Raw genomic sequence first — 22,740 nt, forward strand, 5'->3', positions numbered from 1 at the left:
CGAAGCCTTTTTGAAAATCGATCAGTTTTAAAATTGTGGTGAGTTTCCAAAAATAAATAAATGTATGGGAAACACATCCCGCAGCACAACCACCTGAGCCCTCAGTCTACTCATCGCCTTGACTTTAACCGCGTTTGTAGAATGCACTGCAGCCAGACCGATATACACAACACAGACCGGAAGTTAGGTCCAGGCGCGTGCGCCCAATGAAACCGTCTATAAATAATGACAAAACATTACTTGCATTTTCTCTCTTTTGTTTAATTGCATGATTAACTGCAGATTAGTTTGTCATATTGTTATAACACGTGATTTTGGCTGTTAAAAAAATAACTTTTTTTTTTATTATTATTTATAATCCTGAGAGTTTTTCTGATTAATTTTGTCTTTGTGGTTTTAGTGGTAATTGTATAAAATTTAACCGCTTCTGTGTTTTGCATAGTGGATTATAATGTGTAAGTTAGTTATTTTCCCGTAGGATTTAGCTTCACTGAAAACTGTTTAATTACAAAACCTGTCAGGCAATACAATGCAAACATCAAAGCTTCTAGCTTATTCAGCAGGACTTTTTTCTTTCTGCACACCTGATTGTCAAATTTTTGCATTTAATTTTCACATACTCCACTGCACTGGACACACAGTCTATGAGCGCATCACCCTTATATTAGCAAAGGCTGAAGCATCAAAAACAGCTTTAACAAATGCACATCCAAGATAATAACAAATCTAGTCATGTAAAAAGTATTTAAAATCCCTGTCATCCCATTTTGGAAGCTGACTTATGAAACAAACAAACAAAAATGTCCTTCTCATAATTTTACAGAGTCTGAACCCGGTTCGTAAAGACTTTGTGGCGTTCAAGGCGAGCGGCTGTTTCAGGGAATTAACAAAAGTCACTTTGCGGCCTCGGGAATGGGCGGAGCTCGTTCCAGTCTCACGGCCCAGGGGTCAGAGGTCACTGAATAGAAGGCCGGGTGTGGCAGAATGTCCTCCCTCGCCACAGTGAAAGCAAACACGCCCCGTTTCCTGTTCGCATCCTCTGAGATGAGCTTTCTGTCCGTCTCCCGGCTGTCACCTTTGACATCCTCCAGCGTTTTTCCTCCCGTAGGCTGCTCTTTCGCCAGCAAGGGGGCGCCACCGGTGGCTGGGAGCCGCATGGTCCTGTCTGCCTGGAGGGCGTTGGGATCTGGAGAGAAGAGGAAGTTGGTAGACCTCCAGGTGGAGGGTTTTCGTCCTCGTCGTGGGCGTGAGACGCGGCAGCTCTGACGCTTGATGTGCCTGTGAAGGTGGTCGGAGCGTGTGAAGCTCTTGTAGCAGTGCTCACATTGATACGGCCGCACGCCGGTGTGGATGCGCAAGTGGTTCTTCAGGTCGTAGTTGTGAACGAACTTAGAGTTGCAGTGCAGGCAGATGTATGGCCTCTCGCCGGTGTGCTTGCGCATGTGAATCTTCAATTTGTCTTGCCTGAAAAACAGAAAAACAGCTATTAAAGGAAGAGGTCACCCAAAAATGTTAATTTTTACTCAGTAATGCATCCTCTGCGGAAAATGTGTGCCTTCTAAAATGTAGATGAGTTTGTTTCTTCATCAGATTTGGAGAAATGTAGCACTGCATCACTTGCTCAGCAATAAATGCTCTGCAGTGAATGTGAGAGTCTGTAAAAACATCACAATAATCCACACCACTCCAGTCCATCACTTAATGTCTCAAGAAGCCAAAAGCTGCATGTTTATAAGAAACAAATCCATCATCACAAGACATTTTTACCTTCAAACCCTCACTTCTGGCCAAAATGTACATCTGTTATCCCTAACAACGCTTCCTTCAGTGGAAAAAGTCCATCTCATGTTGTAAGCAGTGTTGGATCTGTGCAGATTTCTATCCTCATTGAAATGAGATGACTTTTCCACTGGAGGAAGTGTTATTATATGAACTCGTATTTTAGGCAGAAGCAACGGTTTGAGGTTAAAAGCATCGTAACTGTGGATTTGTTTCTTACAACTGATGGACTGGAGTGCTGTGGATTACTTGTGGATTACTATGATGTTTTTATCAGATGTTAGGACTCTTATTTTGACGGCACCAATTCACTCCAGAGGATCCATTGATGAGTAAGTGATGGAATGCTACATTTCTCTAAATCTGATGAAGGACTCATCCTAATCTTGGATGGGCTGATTGTGATTAAATTTTAGCGAGCTGTTCTTTTATGTTTAGGTTTTGAGGTTTTCGTGCACACTTTAAGAATCTCAGCAAAACCTCAGGATGCATCATGCACGCAGAATAATGTACATGCATGCAGAAAAACACACAGACAGGTGTACGCCTTCGTACTTGAAAAGCAGACAGCTGCAAGTTGCTCAACAGTAACAGCGACCAAAAAAACACGAAAACCGGATTTAGTGTTCCTGTTATGTGGTATCCAGATGAGTTGTCCAGAAGCTCAAAAGCCTTCGTTTGATCTATTTCTCAGTCTAGATCTCGCTCATCGAAATTTCATTCCTCCACAGAGCGTTTGAGCACAAAAGTGAAATGTAGGTCTTATATTAACATCACTACTCTTTGGCTTTTATTACAGTGTGGAAACCATGCGGCTCCGACCACAGTGATGCATAAAGTGTTTCACAGCAGGTTTGTCCTTATGATGCTGCTCTAGTTTTCATGTGCCAGTTCATTGTTGTAATACTGAAGCTTAGCTCTTCTGCTTCAAAGAGGCTATTTATTCTAGTAGACAGTCAGTGTAATTTGTTTGAGGGGAGAGTTTGCTGCTACATGATAGCAAGTCAGAATTCTTTCTCGTGAATCTGTCATTGTAAAACATTAGTTGACTTCTTTAGTATGTCTGTTCCTGTTTAGTGTGTAGACTTTAAAGTGTTATTCTTGTACTCTGTCTGTTTGAATTGATGTTAAAAACAGTCTTGAAATGTTATGTGCTGATGTGCTTTTGGACACCATTGACTTTCATTTTATGGACAAAAACAGTATCCGCGTTTGCTCTGCAGGTAAATGAAACTAAATAATGCTTTAGAATGGCATGAGGGTGAGTAAATGATGACAATATTTCAAAAAATGTTATGCAAATCCAGATTGTGGTCTCCTTTTCATCCCATCATTCCCATCAACTATCACTTTAAATAAAAGTTGTGTTTTTGTTTAATAATAATTAATTAATAAATAAATTAGAAATAATGCAAATAAAATGTTAGATTAAAAAAAATACAAAAATTAAATGCTTAACAATATTTATAACTATAATTATAAACAATGTTTTTTTTAAAAATAATAATTAGAAGTTTGTAGATGGATGCAAATATAGCCACCATCATTCCCATCAACTATTAATATAATTAAAAGGGGCAAAAAATAAATAGAAAATAATAATTAAATAAAATATATAAACAAAAAGTATAAATAATTGTAAAAATATTTAATAATAATAAAATGAAACGGTAAAAAATAATTGCAATACTTAGAAATGTATAGAAAAAATACAATATGCCCACCATCATTCCCATCAACTATTGCGATAAATAAAAATTATAATGATTTTTTTATAGTAATTTAATAATACTTTGAATTTAATATCCTAAAAACAATAACATAAAATAGACATAAAATCTTATAATAATTATTTTATAAAAAGTACTTCTATACTAATATAGGAAAATATACTTGACTAGTATGACTTCTTCATGTTCTCTCATTTGTCTAGCCTTGAGGGCTCAAGTCTGTGGTACTCACTTTAGTGTCACCTTAACCCGACTCACCTGGTGAAGCGGACCTCGCAGATGGTGCACATGTAGGGCTTCTCTCCGGTGTGTGTTCTCATGTGCCGTGGCAGCTTTCCCGCTCCCTGAATCACCTTGTTGCAGATGGGGCACTGCTGTGACGCCTTGGGCTTCATCTTCCTCTCCTCCTCCAGCTGCCACGGAGGAAACAGCGTCCCGAGATGAGAAGCGGAAAGAAAACTCAGGTAGGACCTCAGGTCCGCTCCCTCTTTGATCGTTCCGAGAGCGGGGTCGGAAGTTATTCCCAACCCTGAACTCATGAAGTCGTTGAGGAAGTCTCTGTGGAGGACAGGGTTTGAAGGCTCATCCTTCAGCTCTTCTTTGATGATTTCTTTCTTGACTGCAAGGTCCAAAGGGCCGTTTTCCAACGAAGCATTGGGAAAACGGTGGGAAGGATCCTGTGGCTCCAGAATCTGAGGGTAGCCTGGGAATTCTGCTGCCCATATGGGAGGATAGAAGCCTGGGAGAAGGGGCGAGAATCTGGTGCCTCTTTCTCGACCTGGCACTTTCGGATAGAGTCCCTCTTGAAGTAAGGACTCTATCGAGAAGTCTTTCAGTGCCCGTCCCTCCAATCCCTCCGGACCTCTGGGTTTCTGGGCTTCCGGATTGTCCGATTTGTGTCTTTGGGTTTCTTGGCCATCCCGGTCTGTCATCGGCGCCCCTTGTTGGGAGCTGCATGGTGGGCTGTCTGTCCTCCCGTCCTCCCAAACTTTCGGTTCCTCTTGGTTTTCAGCCCCTTGAGTGGATTTCTCGCTATTGTTGTCCTCAAATTCTCCATCTTTGGAGTTGACCTCTTCTTCCATTTCCTCCTCGTCTTCTTCGTCCTCATCCTCATCGTCCTCCCCTTCAAACTCCTCTCCTTCCGGGGGTCCGTCTCCTCCACCTCCTCCCGTGTCCATGATTTCCAGACACACGTTTATAATGCAGGGAATTTCCAGGAGCCTGGCGGCGCTCAGGATCTCCTTGACGTTGGATGCAGTTATCGTCAGCGTCGATGTGTATGCGAACTCTAGAATGGCCGTCAGCGATTCCGGAGCCACGAAGTCCAGCTCGTAGATGGCGTGTTGGTTGGAGTCCTGGCTGGAGCCGGTGGCCACCGTGAAGAGCTTTTTGAAGTACTGGCTGCAGGCGGCCAGGACGGAGCGATGGGTGCGATACTCCTGGTCCTGGACCACTAGGATGACGTCACAAAGCAGCCCGTCCCGCCGCTGCTCATTAAGACTGCACAGGACGTCATTACTGTGGTTCGGGAAGGGGATTCCGATCAGGTCCTCGTCTGTGTGTGCCATCCTCTCCGAGGGGTCTGTGTACAGGTAGAAAAGTGAAATTGGTCAGAGCTGTCATGCATTAAAATAAGACTGTGCAGCTGAAGAGATATTTATTGAAAACATGGATAAAAGTGTCTGTTAAATGAATAAATGGAAAAAAAAATATTTAGACGATCATCTAGACGATCATCTAGCTCTTCACTACAAATTGATCAAATAAAAGTTGTGTTTAACAGAAATACGTTGCTGTTGTATTGTAAAATGTATACTGAAATAAATAAAACAAAGAAATAGCAAGCAATACATTAAATTAAATGCAGAAAGACTTACTCCAGTGATATTTGTATAATTTACAACTTTGAAAAATCAGTTTTTACAATATATTATTATTATTATAATTTCTTATGAAATATCATGCAACCAATATATTTTTTTAATTCATGGTTTATATATATATATATATATATATATAACTTTAATTTAATAAGACACCTTTTTGATAACTTGATGATAACTTTATTAAAGCATAAAACACAGAATCCAGAAAAAAAATACAATGGAAAACACAGAATATGAAGAAAATAAAAACGATTTCATTCTATAAAGTTTAATAGTGTTTTTATTTGACTTTTTGTTAAAAGATTGATTAAATTAATTTAATTAGACCCTGTTTTGATGCTATATTTTTATTAAATCATAAAGCACAGAATCCAGAAAGAATAAAATAGAAAACTCAAAACAGAGGATTGATTTCACTCTGTGAAGTTTATTTATAATCAAACCAATTATGTATTCATTTTCTAACAGACGTGTGAAAAGCATTTACTTTTCCATTCATAGTATAAAATGAATATCAGGATAAATATTAATAGAAAATGGCATGGAAAAAGAGCTATATTACAATCCATTTATTTAAATTGAGATTTGAGCTAAAGATGCTTGTTTCTGCACTTTGTGAACTTGTATGTTTGCACTTTGTGGTTAAAGAAGATGCGTGACACAATCAGATAATTAATTGGTTCCCATAGAGCGTCTGAGGAACAAATCTCTGTTTCTGGTTCTCTCTGATTGCGATCAAACAACAACTCCACTGGCTTCTGCCTTTCACACCATATACAATGATAGCATAGGCTATTTTCTGTGAAGGCCTCAAAAGATAGCGAATTAAATCTGATGGTTTGCATTGTGAGAAAAGCTGACACTTATCTTTGTCAAGTTCGGAAAAAAATACAGCACAGGAAGACAAAAGGGGTCAGGCTCTAGTTTCTGCTTTCCACGGGAATAAAAGTGTCAAGGCATGAGTAAAGGTAACCCACCGCCCACAGATTCACTCATGTTTCAATGCTATTTAATTGCAGTTATTTAATTGACATTAAATATTGACATTCCCTGAAATGTTTACAGTGACTTTTTAAGAGGCGTTTTGGCAGCATTATCCTTCATTCATGGCTATGAATAGAGTTTAATCTCAGTGTGTCTCGTCCCTGTGGTCAATGAAGGCATGAGGATGGAGCTGTCGACTGGTGTTCAATGCTCCTAAAACAACCTGTCCGGCAAATTAAATGAACTTCTGGTGTTTTCAGGTTTTATTCCTTGTACATTGTTTGTCTTTATTCTCTGTTATATTGAGCTCAGCTCTTACCAATCAACATTTTAAAATCCCTTCCACTGTTGCTAGGTGACGGTTGCAATTAGAACATATAGTCCACTAACAAAGCACATATCTTTTAAATTAAGATCATTGTTTATCAAACAATGTCGGCCTTCAGGTAAATATATATATATCTTAGTCATGCATGATTAGTTTGTTCCTTGCTTAAACCCTGTATGCGTGACAGTGTCAGGGTTATTATAGTTAATTAAAACTGAAACTCAAATTAAAACCATTTAAAAACTTTTCATTTCTTGAAATTAATATATACTGAAAAACTTAACTTCAGCTAGTTGCCAAAGCAACATTTCTCATTTTAAATTAGAATAACTTGATGTATTAAAATAACTAAAACAAAAATGAATAAAAACTATATATATATATATATATATATATATAGAGAGAGAGAGAGAGAGAGAGAGAGAAAACTAGAGAGAGAGAGAAAAAAATGACTAAAAATGTAGTTAAATACAGACATTTAACTAAAATTACAATTACAACAGAAAATAGGAAAAAAAATGAAGATTCAAAACGCTAATAATAGCTATAATACAGTTTCAATAATTTCTAACACTGATATGCGTGACATTTCATTCTTTTTTGATTGTGTGTAAAGAACACAAAACTTCGTTTAATTCTCAACACAAACTTTCTGCGGAAAAAGAAAAAGAGAAAGTCGGAGGAAGAGGGAAGGATGAGATTTCATGTCCCCAGAAGTTCCCTGACAGGTTGGGCAAAACTCAGAAAAAAAAAAGGTGCTCCACCCTGGAAGATCCTGCCAAGTTAAATAGGCGTTCAGAGCTAAAAACAACTCTAGGGAAGGAGGGAAAAAGAAGGATGAGAGACCGGGTGAGGTCTCCCACCCACCCTGGAAGCGCATGGGTTTCTCCCTCCGGCCCCCCACACCTCCTCACTCAACCCCAAAATTATAGTGTGTGTGTTTGAGGGCCGACGGGCCCTTCCACACACGCTTAACACTCAGTAACTCCTTCAAACCTTGACAATTTACTCCTTCCATATGACACAGTATACAAACAGACACACCACAGACTTCTGCTGCTTATATATACAGCTAATTATTAAAACTACAAATTGATCTTGTAAATCTTTAAGAAATCCTTTTGCGTTTTTCATGTCAGAACCAGAATTTTTATTTTTTTATAAAAACGAAAAAAATAAAAGAGAATTGAGTTATCTGTAAATGAGGTCAGAAATATAATCTTGTTTTCTTTTGAATTAAGTGTATTTTTCTGATCCCACTGACAGATATTTGTTCTTGTTTTAAAGCATAAACACTTTTTTTTAATGTTTTTTTTTTAAAAAACAAGACTTAATACCTGAAGACACTCAATTTAATTATTTTGTCTTGTTTTCCAGTACAAATATCCAAAAACTCTTAAATCAAGATACATTTAGAAGGAAAATTGCTTAAGATATTAAGTCTTATTTTATGGAAAATAATAATAATAAAAAAGTGGGGTTAGAAATATAGTCTTGTTTTCCCTTTGAATTAAGCATAAACTCATTTCAATTTGTACTGCAAACAAGACATCATTTTTTTTGTTTTATGCACAAAATATTAATCATTTTTTAGACAACAACTAAAAAGTACACTATCAGAAAAATAAGTACAAAAGTTGTCACTGGGGTGGTACCTTTTCAAAAGATATGCTTTTGTACCTTTTATGTACTAATATGTACCTTTATGGTATCAGAATGGACTCTTTAGGAACAAAAGTGTACCTTTTGAAAAGGTACCACCCCAGTGACAACTTTTGTACCTTTTGTTCTGAGAGTGTAAATGTATCTTGATTCTAGAATTGTAGATCTCTGTAATGGAAAACAAGACTGAAGAAGAAAATGGGTTTTTCCAGTGAAACTCTCATGCAAACTTTGACATTCGTTGACATTATCAAGCCGTTGTTCCCAGCATGTGGACAAAAACTGACCGACACACACCTCAGTGATAGATGCTATCTGAAATCCTGTTGAAACCATTGATGTGTCTCTGCTAGTAACGCTTTAGATCAGTATCTTCGACTGGACCGCAGCTCAGTTTGTCCATCTCTAGACAGAACATTATTTCCTTGTGAAATGATATGATTATCAGTTGGAGTGTAGTAGATTTTTTCTGCATGTGTATTGGATTGCTTTGTGGTTTGCTTGTTGTTTCTAATGAGAGGAAGATGTTGTGTTTTTCACTGAGAAATATTTTTTCATAATGTTCAAATGCTGCTGTCATATTTTGGCGGTCAGACATTCCTTATAGTTTCAGTGAATCCAATTGATTTGTCTGTTAATGACATGAAGACTCAAATGCACTTTTTTTTTTAGAAGCACAGATTTGGTTAAATATAGTATAAAATTTGTTTAATTTTTTTTTTGCATAAAATATTTAGCGAATGTATTATTATTATTATTCAGATGTTTGAGTCACTCTGTGTGTGTGTGTGTGTGTGTGTGTGTCTGTGTATGTATGTATATATATATATATATATATATAAATACAAATATTTTTAATACAATTATAAAATTATAAAAAAAAATGGTTAAATGGTTAATAAAAAGAAGCATTTTCAGATTCTTATCAGCTGCAGTTCGTTCTATGCCAAATCATTGTAAACCGTATCAAATCTTCTATTTTATGTTAAAAGATGTTTGGAGATAATCTGAGGATCTGAGAATTATGCTCCGCGTTTGTTCTGGTGACTTTCTTAATCAACAGTTTGTGGAAAGAGGTGAAGAAAATACCCTCTGTAGCCCCACAGAGTGCCACACACTCATTTCAGCACATAGACGTGTTTGTCATCTGAAGAAAAGAAAAATGCATGCATGTGTGAATCAGTTTTTCCAGCACCGCTATTCAGAAATAGCACTGCAAACAATAAAAAACAAAAAAAGTTAGCTAATGGTTTTGCTTTGATATTGCGTCATCCTCATTGTCAGCGTGCAAAAATTAACACACAGTGAGCACATTTTGATTCACAAATTCGCTCAGCTCAGATCACTTTTAATGAATCATTTGATTCAAACTTGTGAATCAGACTAAATTGAGCGCCTTTCAGAAATTAATGCATGCTGTGTCATCACCAATAATAACATTTTTTCCTATTTTCTTCTTTGCATGTTCATACATTACTAATTCTGAGTTCAACATCAATCATAATGTGTCATATCTCAAAACATAAATGACGTAAGTGAGTAAAAACCCAAACTACCCCCTCAGTCTTTGATCATTCAGAATAACACACCTGTGTTTGATGTTTGAACTAAAAACGTACACACACGCGAGCTTTGATGAACATCTTAACTGGGACAAAGACTTTAAGGCTTAACAGGTATTAGCGATTGTTTGTTAATGTGAAGTCAATGCGTGCTAACTGTATTTTGCAATTTTAATGCATGCATTTGGTGCACGGCGGATGCTTCGTCTGACTTTGTGACGCAAAGATGACCAACTCTTGATAGGGAAGAGTTACAACATCTTCTCCAAAAGTTAAAACAGTTCACATTTGTGCGAGATATTTCATCATGGCTGGAGTCTCAGACAGGAGCGAGCGTGTGTCACGCTGCTCAGACTGCTGCTAAATTGGCTACATCCAGCCGTGGGTTCGTGGGTCCTGAGGGAGATCATTTAGGGGCCTCACCTGCAGGGGCACCTGTAGGTTTTAGTCTATTAGTGCTTTGCAGAGACTCACGGCCCTGTTTACAGAGCTCGAACCACTGTGCAGCAATCAGCCAATGTGAACAGTTTAGAGTTTACATTTTTTCAGACATGCACGTATTGTTTCCACAGTCTGGATGATAAATGTTGAGGTTCTGCCAGCAGATTTAAACATTTGAATTAAATAGTAACAGAAGTTTTGAGTATAAATATTGCTCTTTGGCAGCCAAAGTGTGTGTGTGTGTTCGTGTACCTACTTTGGAAATATTTCAAGGACAAATTTGTACCCAAAAGTGAGCAAAATCTGACAAAATCGCCTAATATTGGGGACGTTCTCATTTGTAAAACTGGTATAAAAAATAAATTAAACAAGTTTTTTTTTTTTTTTTTTTTTTAATATGCAGAAAGTTTTCTTTGAGGGGTAGGGATGGGTTTAGTTAAAAAACTATCTGTATATAAAAACAATAGAAGTCTATGTAATGTCCCCATTTAGATATTATTATTAATGTTATTATTGTTATACATTTAAATATTAAATAGTTCTACATTACTAAATTATATATATATATATATATATATATATATATATATATATATATATATATATATATACATACAAGTAATTCAGTACTATTTAATATTTAATTGTTTTATTATAATTTATAATTTCATAAAACTATATTTTATATATTTTATATTTATATAAAATATATTATCAATATATCTATGTAAAAGTAATGAATCATTTATTTTTATTTGTACATTAAGTGTGTGTTAGTGCATATATATGCATATATATGTATATGTGTGTGTGTGTACTTGTCAAGCACTCTAATACAAATCGAGGACAGACCACAGACTTAAACCAGGAACTTAAAGAAAACATAATAAAGTGCGGCGTGTAGGTTTGGCCTCGTGTCTTGGCCGGAGTTCATTTAGAGTTGTGCTGTATATTTGAGCTGCTTTTCACCCGTAGACTGATTCACCCAGCGACAGATCAGAGCGAACGTAAATGACACTGGAAGAGCCTTGTTAGAATTACACACAGCCATTGTGTAACGTCTGCTGTAATTCATCTGTTGGGTAAATATATGAAGCAAGACGATACAGACACCTGCATCACGCGCTTCTGCTGCTACAAACAGTAATTTACACTGTTTTTAATCTGCGTTCAGCCCTCTTCAAACACACACACACATTCACCTATCACCCTAGCACCCTTTTAAAACCTTTTTGAATCATGTAATAACTGTCTAAACTTTAGTAATTCTAATGAATCTAGTTGCATTTGCTTCTGTGTTTGCGGTGGATTTAGAAAAAGCAAGGAGACGTCCCCATCACAGTTGTGACACAGATCTCTTTTTGATAATATGAACAGCAAAAATCACTGTCTGACATTTTCATATCTGATCTGGGCAAATTCTGTGCAGAAATAATTCTGATAGCTATCTGATTTTTGCGACTTGACGTCAATTTGGATTTTTTTGAAAACTTCCAACCCAAAATTGATCATAATCGATTTATACTTTGAATATATATATATATATATATTATTTAAAATATATTGTTTATATTAATTGTGTGTGTCCATATATATAACATTTACTTTAAACCATCACACTTAGCAGTTAAAATGTTTATCCTAAAATACAGGTGAAAACCCAAAATTATTCTAATTTCGTAACAACATACAAATGTGATATATTTAATGCTCCTATGAAAATGATTTGTTAAGATGACTATGTGGGTCAATCATGTGTTTAGATCAGTGGGCCGCATTGAAAAGGTCAAGAAAACAGCCTCTTTAAAAAATAATTGGCACTTTCTTACATCGTGTGAGCATCAGATTGTTTCGATAACGCTTTGCTTTGATACACATCAAGTCAGCGGTGTCTGGTGTATTTGTCGATTTGCTGTGTCATTATTAGTTGATGTTAGTTTGTGTTTACAGCAGGCCAAAACTCCACACTCATTTTCTGGAGACGACATCTAAAGAATGGCCTAAATAATTACATGAGTCATCAAATTACTGCCTACAGACGTGCTGTGCTATACCTGAGATGCACACAAACAAACATATTTTATATAAATTGTGCATATTCTGACTCAAACGCACACTTTTCTGCCTACACAGCTCTTGAACAGGTAAACTGGGCTGCAGCGCACTCACCGGTCCAGATCCTCAGGTGTGTGTTACTGTACGGCTGATTTACTCCAGGTCTAAGTGTCGTTTCAGATCCGAGCCTGTCTCATCTCCGTCTCTGAGGGACGTGAAGACATCTGTCCATCCCGTCTTCCCGAGCGTCTACTCTCCATTCACAAAAAACACAGCTGAGCATCCAACTACAAGCCCAAAACAACGGCGCACGCGGACAGACGGAGAGGTTTGTGTGGACTCTGACAGGAAAGAGGAGAGAGAGAGAGAGGAGGTGGATCTACTCTAGAGCAGCGATGTAGTTTTTATGGCTGGGTGGGAAGCTCAGGATAATAATACCCATCCTCCTCCACAACACAGTTTAAGCTCAGTATGTAATAAAGCCCATGGTGCACAAACCCTCTGATTTGGGGTCAGACAAAATGAATTTTTAGTTTTATTCGTGAAGGATTTGCAACTCGAACTTTGGCACAAATGAAGGAAGAAAGAGAAAAGTAGCAGTTCTATATATGCTTGTGCTGTGACTTCAGAAGATGAATTAGATTAAGGAACAAGGTGGAAAACCTGAAGTTCAGATGTGAGTGTAGAAACCAGTCAGTTTCACAATTCACAAAATTAAAAATATTAATAAAAACTTTAATAGTGCATCAGTGAAACTGAGATAACACTGCCGTGCACAAGCATACAGGTATATGCCATATAATGCTGTAAAAGTAAGATTCTGTATATACTGTTGTGTGTATACTATATACTACAGTATATGTATGTAGTATATACTGTTTGCATTGTTTCTTATGTGGCACATAGAACAGATTTGCCACTTATATTTTGCATGTGTGTCAGTTTAATTAAATTACATATTCTAAAATGGCAGAATCGAGACATTATGATTTTCTAGTTAATTAGAAGTTGTTTGTTTTATACATGTGGTTTGACCCATATTGCAGTTTAGGCAGTGTGTTCCTCAACAGGGCTGTTTCATTTCCCTCCGTTGAAACTGAAACCTGAGATTGACGGCTAATCAGTTAGTTAACTTGTAAGCTTATACTCAAGTGTTGTGTGAAGAGTACATGCGTTCATTCATTCGTTCATCCAGCTTTTTATTTACACTCATTCAATGTGGTAAAAGGGAAAGATGAAAGATTGTGGTTTAATGGGGTTTTTCTGCATATTCATCTGTAGCAGGTTCATTGCAAATTGTACATGTGTTTAGTGCACCTGTTTAACCTCATTAAATCATATATGTGACCCTGGAGCACAAAACCAATCTTAATTGACATTTTTTCAAAATTGAGATTTATACATCATCTGAAAGCTGAATAAATAAGTTTTGATAGGACATTATTTGTCTGAGATACAACTATTTGAAAACCTGGAATCTGAGGGTGCAGAAAAATCAAAATACTGAGAAAATTATCTTTAAAGTTGTCCAAATGAATTCTAAGCAATGCATATTACGAATCAAAAATTAAGTTTTGATATATTAAATGCTTAGTTTGATTATCAAATCATATAGTGCGATGCAATCCAATGACAGGTTTAACAGCAACGTTTTGATCATGTTAATTATGTAGAAACATGCATATCAAATATGATACAGCAGGATTTATAGGGTTAAAGAACCATTTAATATAGTTAACATGACGTGTCATTGTCGGTTCTTCAGATCAGTGTTTGTGGGATCTTTAAAACATTAATAAATTGATAATTTTTTAAAGAACTGCAAAATAAAAATAATTTTGTATATTTGTAATTATTATTATTATTAATATTATTTTTAATGATTATTTAAAAAAGATTCTATGCTATTTTAATATATTTTAAATATTCTTTGTTGTTTTTTATTTTGTACATCTTCTGCTTTGATTTAATTGTAGTTTTAGTCATTTTTATTTGTTTTAGCTTGTTTGAAATATAATTTTCATTAATTTTTATTTATTTTTTAGTTTTTAAGTTTAGTTAATGTATATTTAATTTTAGGTAATAAAAACTAAAACAAAAACTAATTTCTCAGACATCTTTTGCAGCTAAAATGCAGTGACAAATATGAAAAAAATATTTATTATTATTATATTATTATAATTATTATTATTACTACTAATTTTTTTTTTTTTTTTTTTTTTTTTTACAGCTGCATTCAGATGAAAATGAGATATACATTTAGAACTGTGACTGACATTCAACTTATACAAACTATTGTGTGTTTGGTGACCTTGTAATGTCTGACTTCAGGTAAGGTCAGATCTTTCTTTCTTTCTTTCTTTCTTTCTTTCTTTCTACAAATCAATTCTCCATTTCATGTCTTGTTGAGGAGAGATGTGCTGATACAAAATAATCGACTAAGTGATTTTTCACCTAGCAACCACACCAAACATCCTAGCAACTGCATAGAACCACCCTGGCAACCACACAACTCAATAGCGTTTTTCGTAGTCAAGCACCAAAACATTGATTCTGATACTGTTTTCAAATCTGATGCATAAATTTTTCAGTTTTCTATTCTCTGTTTTCTAAGCCTTAGGATTTGCAATGTGGGACTCCGTGCACAGATGTATTCTGGGAGTGGGGGCTTTGGCGCTCAAGGGTGTGGGCTTGTGGGAAAAATTTGTCATCTCTGCCCACTTACAGACAAACCCACCAACTAGGGTGGGAAACCGTGTCCAAGGACAACGCACACACACACAAACACACACACACGGAGCCCAAAATATGCAACAAGGTCATCAGTGAACCCCTCCACACTCCAACTCCTGTTTTTACTGGAAGTGTTGTGTCTTTTGGACAGTTTCATCTGTGTTATCTGCTATCTTCTGCACACACACACACACACACATATATATAATGGACGTTTTTGGAAATGCTTTTGCTAAGAGGGTTTTTATCTGTGATTTTTAGTTTGGTGTGTGAATGTGGACTGCATATCAATTATGTCTTAAATTTAATTTTGAGACTTTTTTACATTTCATGCTGAACAAGGCCTAGAAACGACAACATACAAATGTGTCAAAATCCCACCTTATTTTTATATGTGTGATTTGTTATCATGGCTTTTTAGGCGTTGACTTGTGGTGCAGTTGGTCATGGGGATGAACACTTTCAGTTTGTTGCAGCAGAAGCATACACAATTTTTTATTGTGTAAAAAAGAAAAAAAATGCATGCAAAAAAATTGCATTAGTGCAATTGATGTTTAAATACTGTTTTTGTACTTTTAAAATATGTATCTTGAATGCAGTGTAAGTCACTAAAGATAAAAGCACCTACTAAATGTAGAAATCGAAACGTAAATGTTGCAAAACATGCAGTTTTATTCATGAATCAACCAAAATTTGGCAGTTTTGTGCTATAGTGCAACAAAATTAAGTGCACTTAATATGCATTAGTGCAGTTGATGTTAAAAAGTTTACATATTTAAAAATGCAACTATTTTGTTTTTTACAATTAGAAAAAAATCAGGGCAATTTCTTTCTCTTTTTCTTGTCTGAACAAAGATTTGACATTTTTGTGCTAGTGCAAACAATGTGCATTAGTGAAGTTGTTTAAAAGTTTAACCATTTTATTTATATCTTTATGTAGTTTGTTAATAGTTAGGAGTTGAAATTACGTAATTAGAATGAAGCAAACACATTTTCTTTCTCTCTTCATATTGTAACCAAGATTTGACTTTTTCTTTTAGTTCAACCAAATGAAGCACAAATAATATGCATTAGTGAAACCGAAGCTTTATCAGACACTTTATAGTTCCTCGGAGTATGATGGGAAACAGTTTCATTATGCAAGCCGATCAAAATGCATAAAAGCTAAATAGTACAATTAACATTTACATTTATGCAATTTGAGACACATTTATCCATTGCATTCAAGGTAAACATATTATTAGTTCATGCATTTTCTGGAAATCTCACCCATGCTCTGCTGTCTGAGCTACAGAAATTACAAATTATTATTATTGAAACCAATTAGCTTCCACAATGATTCAGTAATTGACACACCTTCAGCAGAAAGGTCAGGACTCGTGGTTCATGTGTGAATCAGAATCAGAATCTGAATGAGCTTTATTGGCAGGTATGTTTACACATATGAGGAATTTGTTTTCATGACAGAAGCTTCTGCAGTGAAAGGTCATCAATCAAACTAATCATGCATGTAAAACACACCTCACACGTGTGTTTGAGACAGATGGAGTGTGTGTGAGGGTGTGTGTTTTGTGTTTTTTGAGATGCTCCTTCTGAAAGGACATTTTTTGTGGAGGATTGTGAGGGGGAGGCTGGCCGTGTGTGTGTGTGTGTGTGTGTGTGATTATGACTAGCCCCTGTCTGCCCTCAGGCCCTCTGGCTGTACCTAATTAAAACCAACCAGGCTGCAGGGCACAGGAGACAGATGTCTGTCAAAGCACACACACACACACACACACAAGATGCAAGTTGTCATAATGATCAGTCACACACCGTATGCATATATGCCGCTTCATGCAAAAAATGCAAGCACATATCACAGACATGTTCTCACACACACAGTTCACAGATGTCTATATTGATCACGGCACTGGATATTTAGCTTTCTGTTTGACTCACAGAACCATTTTATAGGCACACACACACACACACACACACACACATATATATATATGAATAGATTTGGTTATATTAAATTATTTGATATATATATATGCGTATATATGTGTATTTTTGTATATATATTACGTATATTACATATGTAATTACAAATAAAAATATATATAAGAAATATATCAGTATTATTTTTATTTAAAAAAATATTTTATATATAATGTATATTTAATTTATATATATATATATATATATATAGCTGATAGTCTGAAATTACACAGGAATCTACAAGAATGTTGGGGACTAGTATTTTTACCCAAGCTTGGACTAATTTGATTCGCCTAACAAGGAAATTCCAAGACATTTCCTTGTTTTTTGGAACACATATTGTGTCAAATTTAATTTTAATACATTTAGTCTTTTGTCTTTGTGCATTAGCAGTATATCCACCAAACCACTCTGAAGATATCATATCAGCCACTGAAAATCATATATCGTGAACGATATCCATACTCAGTCCTGTAACCAGCAGCTACCAAACGCTGAGATGATTCCTCAATCAAGTGAACTTCCTGAACGTCACACATTACAGCCCCACAGTCAGTCCATCAGGCCGCTCGGATACCTAAACTCTTCTGCTGAGGTATCAGCTCCAGTGTGTGTGTGTGTGTGATGTGAGGTTGGGGTGGGTGGATCAATGTGTCCTTATTTTAAATTGAGAGAGTGAGTAGTGAGTGAGTGATAGCCCACACACTCATTTCTCTCTCTGTCTTTCTGTGCCTCTCCTCTTTTCTCACACCAGTGGGTGGACCCAGTTTCAAAACCAAAATCTTACAGCAACATTACAAAACAGCCAGCTTTCCCTCTGTCTCTCTCTCTCTCTCTGTGTGTGTGTGTGTGGTTGATTGAGCTCGGTCGCTCTACGTAAACGTGTGTCGTGGTGTGTCGCCCTCAATCCCGTGTGTGTGATCATTTCAAACGTATGTGTGTGTTTCTGTAATTTACCCAGAACGGCGGAGAGAGGAGAGAGTCTGGGAGTTGCCACTGGTTACAGTGACTCTTCTCACACAGGAAACACCTACAGGAGTTTAGATGCTCCCCAATCAGCTGCTCTCACTTTTCATAGAAGACCAGAGGAAATCACTCAAACACACTCACACACACACATGGGCCCAAAGCATTCAGCTGAAATCCCATCAGATCAGCTTTAAATTCAAAGAAAGACACATCAGCTTAAAGAAACTAAACTATGTTACAGTACAAAGCGTACAGTCATAGTAAAGTACAGCTATTGTATAGAATATACTTGACAGTACAGGATAGCAATGCTTAGTTGATACTATAGAATAATAGATTGGTTATAGTGTGTAAAGTCTAAAATTAAATCATGAGGTATAGTCAAAGATTATTATAGTAAAGTCAAATAAAGCTTTATGGTGTAAGCTAGTTATGAAACCATAACATGTACAGTATAGCAAAGTCTAATCAAGTTTAGTACAGTTAGAGTCTAGTGGTAAAATAGAAAGTTTAGTTATATGACTATTTACGGTATGTTAAATATGATTTTATTAAAATGTTATTTCTGCATAATCTAGTTCTAGATGAGTACATTAAGTTATAGCAAGTCTAAAAAAATGGTTATAGTCTAGTTATTGATTAGTCTAGATATATAAAAGAATATAGTTTAATAAATAGTAAGGTTTGATTATAGATAGCACAATATAGTGATAAAACAGTAAGTTTAGTTATATTAAGTCTAATACAATCAGGTTATAGTCATATTGGTTTCAGTCAAATGTAATTTTAATATGGTCTAATGATAGAGGACTATAGTTACAATAAGTCTAATAAATTCAGGTTATGTTGTTGTGAAGTAATGTCTAGTTAAAGAGAAGTGAACTTTAGTTGAACATATATCTAGTTCAAATTAGGATTCTGATGAACTGATCATCAGCTTAGTTTATATGGAAGGGAAGAGCTGTGTGGAGTCATTGTTTGAGCATAAAACATTTTCTCCTTTGACCCAAATTTGTAGTTAATTTCCTGTTTGTGATGAGGTATTAGTCATGTGATGTGTAGGAGCAGCTAAATAAAAACACCTGTTGAATTCTTTAAGAAAGTTCATAGATTTGCACCGTGACCATAGGGATGGACTTTAGAAATTGCATGACCATGTGACCTGCTGAATTACTTTTAAAAATGGCATGCTATGACATCAGCATCAGGTATAGGGGTGGATGGCTGTTGAATATCTATTGTTAACCGTTTAAATGGTGAATTAATTAGATGTGAGGTGTGTGTGTGTGTGTGTGTGTGTGAAAGGTGAGGCCAGGACAGTTGTTACACTTTTTTAAAATGGGCTTTACCTAAATGGCCAAACAGGCTTTTTTGGATGATAAAGAGAAAGGAAGGAAAATGACAGATAGACAGGCAGTATTTGAGTGTGTTGGCGGCTGTGTCATCAGAAACCTGTTGTGTGAGCGGATGTGAATCCGCTAACTTTATCTCACGTTGTGAACTGGACAGACTGTTCTTATTAGGTTTCTTCAATGGTTACAAACACACTTACATGCACACATTCACAGAAGAGGCTGTGTTCGCATGTCTCCAAGTTATACTTCTGAAAGTGAAATTATTTCGTAACAAACCACAAATTTGTTTTTCTCTAGCTGAATTAAATGAAAAGATTTACCCATCAGAATTAAAATACTTGACTTTTGTAAGTGTTAATATGTGGTCAGCTGGTCGTTATTACAAAATTAACCCAGACCCTGATGTGAGTGTTTGTATCAGCCTGACGGGTTTATTTTGTGATAATGAAACTAGCACGGATAGAGATGGTGCACAGATGTGAGGTTTTTTTTTTTTTTTTTTACATTTTAGTTTCTTTAAAACATTGCAAACCAGATAAAATCTCTCATATTTCTTCTTCTTTTTTACTTCACATAGCCATCCTGTTTATTTAAAACAGTTCTTATCTTTAACTTGATCATTCCGATCATAATTGGTACTTTTCTGTGTTCTTTTATATTAAATTGATTTCTGAAGGATCATGTGACACTGAAGACTGGAGGAATGATGCTGAAAATACAGCTGTTAATCACAGGAATAAATTATATTTTAAAATATATTTAATTAGAAAATAGATATTTTAAATTCTAATAATATTCCACAATATTGCTGATTTTACCATATTTTTAATCGAATAAATGAAGCCTCAGTGAGCAGAAGACACTTCTTTCAAAAATATAAAAAAAACTTACTCTTTGAACAGTAGTGTATGTACACTGTGTGTGTGTGTGTGTGTGTGTATTTTGAACTTTTAAATATATTTCTGTTATGGAAATGTAAAGTTAAGATGTTATAAACAATACATTTGTGCTGAGCTGTGTTTGTGTGTATGTCTGTAGGGGGAATCTCTCTGTGTGTGTGTGTGTGTGTGTGTGTGTGTGTGTGTGTGTGTTTGACATACACTCATGTACCCAGCAGTGATCTAGAACCGCTCTGAGATCCTGATCATTGTTCTGGTTCCCTCGTTCCCACACCCTCACATGGTGAGAACCCACGGAGCGCACAGCGCACTCTCGAATGTTTGAGAACACACCTGTGTAAAAGTATCCGGCGTGTAACAAAAGCTCGCTTCAGATCAGGTTCAACTTTGATAAACCTTGTCCTAGTGAGTCGACAGACAAAGGCGTGGTGCGTATCCCGGCATAACCTCACTCCCTCACTCTGCTCCTTCCCGCTCTATTGAGTGTGTAAGAGTGACGGAGAGTTATGGACGCAGGAGTTTTTATATAATCACGGCCTGTTAGCGTGGGGTTAATCAGTGCTGCTCCAACACGCCGTGATGGATCTGAAAGCAGTTGCTTGGCATTGAAATCTGGTGTCCGTCACAGCCACAATTAAAATAAATGAGTAATTGAGTCTGGCGGTCATCTGCCCATTCACCTGATATACTGTGTCCCTGACCACACCAAACAAAGCTCCCCCTCTCTCTGTGTTGCTTTAATGAGAAGTCTATACTGTATTCACACAGTGCATTGAATGTACATGTTTGATTATTCCAGCCTTTAAGCCCTCAGATTCATTCTGTGATTAGCTGAAGTGATAGAGTCTTGGCTTATGTTCACAAAGAGAGCAGATGAATGATGTTTCCTGTATTCTGTCGTAGACATGACCATGCTGCTCACAGTTTCACTGTACGTGAAGTTTACGCAAAATAAGTCACAGCAGAAAACATGCTGATGAGGGTTTTCAAAGCGGTTAAAAAAAATTGAATTTATTTGAAATGTATCAGATTTTCTGAAGAATCTTTAAAAAAATGTTAAATAGTGCAAGACATTCCAATATCCCATGAAGCATTGCAAATGATGTCGCTGAATCAGGTTATGGTACAATAAAATCCTATAAGTGATTGATTTTAGGTTGAAAATATTAAATGTTTGAAGTTAATTGCAACAATAAAGTATTTAAACAATATATTTTGTTGTAATGTAAATGATGCATATAATATTATATTTTTAAATATATATAATTATATATAATGCATAATAACAATAGACCTTATTGAATGTGTCGTAGTCAGTTTTTGACAAATGATTAGGTTTTCCCTGTAAATATGCAATAATTTGTCACTTACAAAACAGTACTGTGATAATACCATTAATTTTGCACTTGCGGTTTTTTACTTATTTATTGACACTTAGACTCCGATCCGACTCTTAAGTTTTAAACATAAAATTTGAACGACTATCGAAACTAAAAACAAGTGCAAATATTTTGTGACTTATTATATAAACTTTCCCTTTCAGTTTTGTTTTTGTTCTCGAGCTGTTTTTGTCTGGTTGCTTTAGGGGCCTAATCAATAATAGCTGTCGATGGATTGGCCAAAGCCTGATTCTTCTCAAACGTGAGATCTCTTGCAGGGCAGCACTGAGGGATGCTGCGATAGCATCAGACCCCCGTCCCTGCCCTATCAGCTCATTTTACTGTATTAGACTTTCTAATTAAAGAGACTGTGAGAACGAGGAGGTGGGGGGGTCCCACACTCTCTAATGCACTTTGCATACACTCTAAAAAGTGACAGATGCACAAGACGAGCAAAGAAATGCCATCATAAACCCCTTCGATTTCACTACAGACAGTGATGGAGCAGTCAGACAGACAGCAATTAAAAGAAACTTGGTGAGAAAGAGAGAGAGAGATGAAAGAGAAAGAGAGAGAGAGAGAGAGAGAGAGAGAGAGAGAGAGAGAGAGAGAGTAGAGGTTGCTGACCTTTAGGTGTTGCTGGTGGAGTTGCGTCTTGGAGAGAAGTCTCTGCGTGTCAGGAAACAGACTGCTATCCTCCGACTCAAACATGTGAAAGTGAACACAGACGAGAGAGAGACAGGGGGAAAGAGATAAGCAGAGGAGTTGCGTTTTGCACAGAAGGTGTGTCGTGAATCAGGGAGAGAGAGGAAGAGAGAGAGAGACACTAAACAAAAGTTCACACCCACCCAGCCCTCCCTCTAAACCAAAAGTATGTTGGCAGCCGGCCGCTCGTGTCCACCTGACATGCACCTCGCTATGGGAGGAGAGACACACACACACACACACACACACACCTGCAGACGCTGGTAGGTTGTCATGCTCTGATAGCAACATGA

General features: G+C 36.4%; 1 protein-coding gene across 2 annotated transcripts; it reads right to left on the reverse strand.

Annotated features, from left to right (window-relative positions):
* Positions 1-818: 818 nt before the first annotated feature.
* LOC132130335 (zinc finger and BTB domain-containing protein 7C-like) lies at positions 819-22,480 on the reverse strand. 2 transcript variants are annotated; one of them, XM_059542014.1, is made up of 3 exons: positions 22,370-22,480; positions 3,768-5,091; positions 819-1,464 (listed from the first exon to the last, which is right to left on the reverse strand). In XM_059542014.1, exons 2-3 carry the CDS (start codon positions 5,075-5,077, stop codon positions 894-896), a joined length of 1,881 nt encoding a protein of 626 aa, XP_059397997.1. In that variant the 5' UTR covers positions 5,078-5,091; positions 22,370-22,480; the 3' UTR covers positions 819-893. The 2 variants fall into 2 exon arrangements, with proteins under 2 accessions (XP_059397997.1, XP_059397998.1); XM_059542015.1 differs by lacking the exon at positions 22,370-22,480 and adding an exon at positions 12,542-12,776.
* Positions 22,481-22,740: the final 260 nt, after the last annotated feature.

This window comes from Carassius carassius, chromosome 47, assembly GCF_963082965.1.
Source record: "Carassius carassius chromosome 47, fCarCar2.1, whole genome shotgun sequence".
NCBI classification, from domain to species: domain Eukaryota; kingdom Metazoa; phylum Chordata; class Actinopteri; order Cypriniformes; family Cyprinidae; genus Carassius; species Carassius carassius.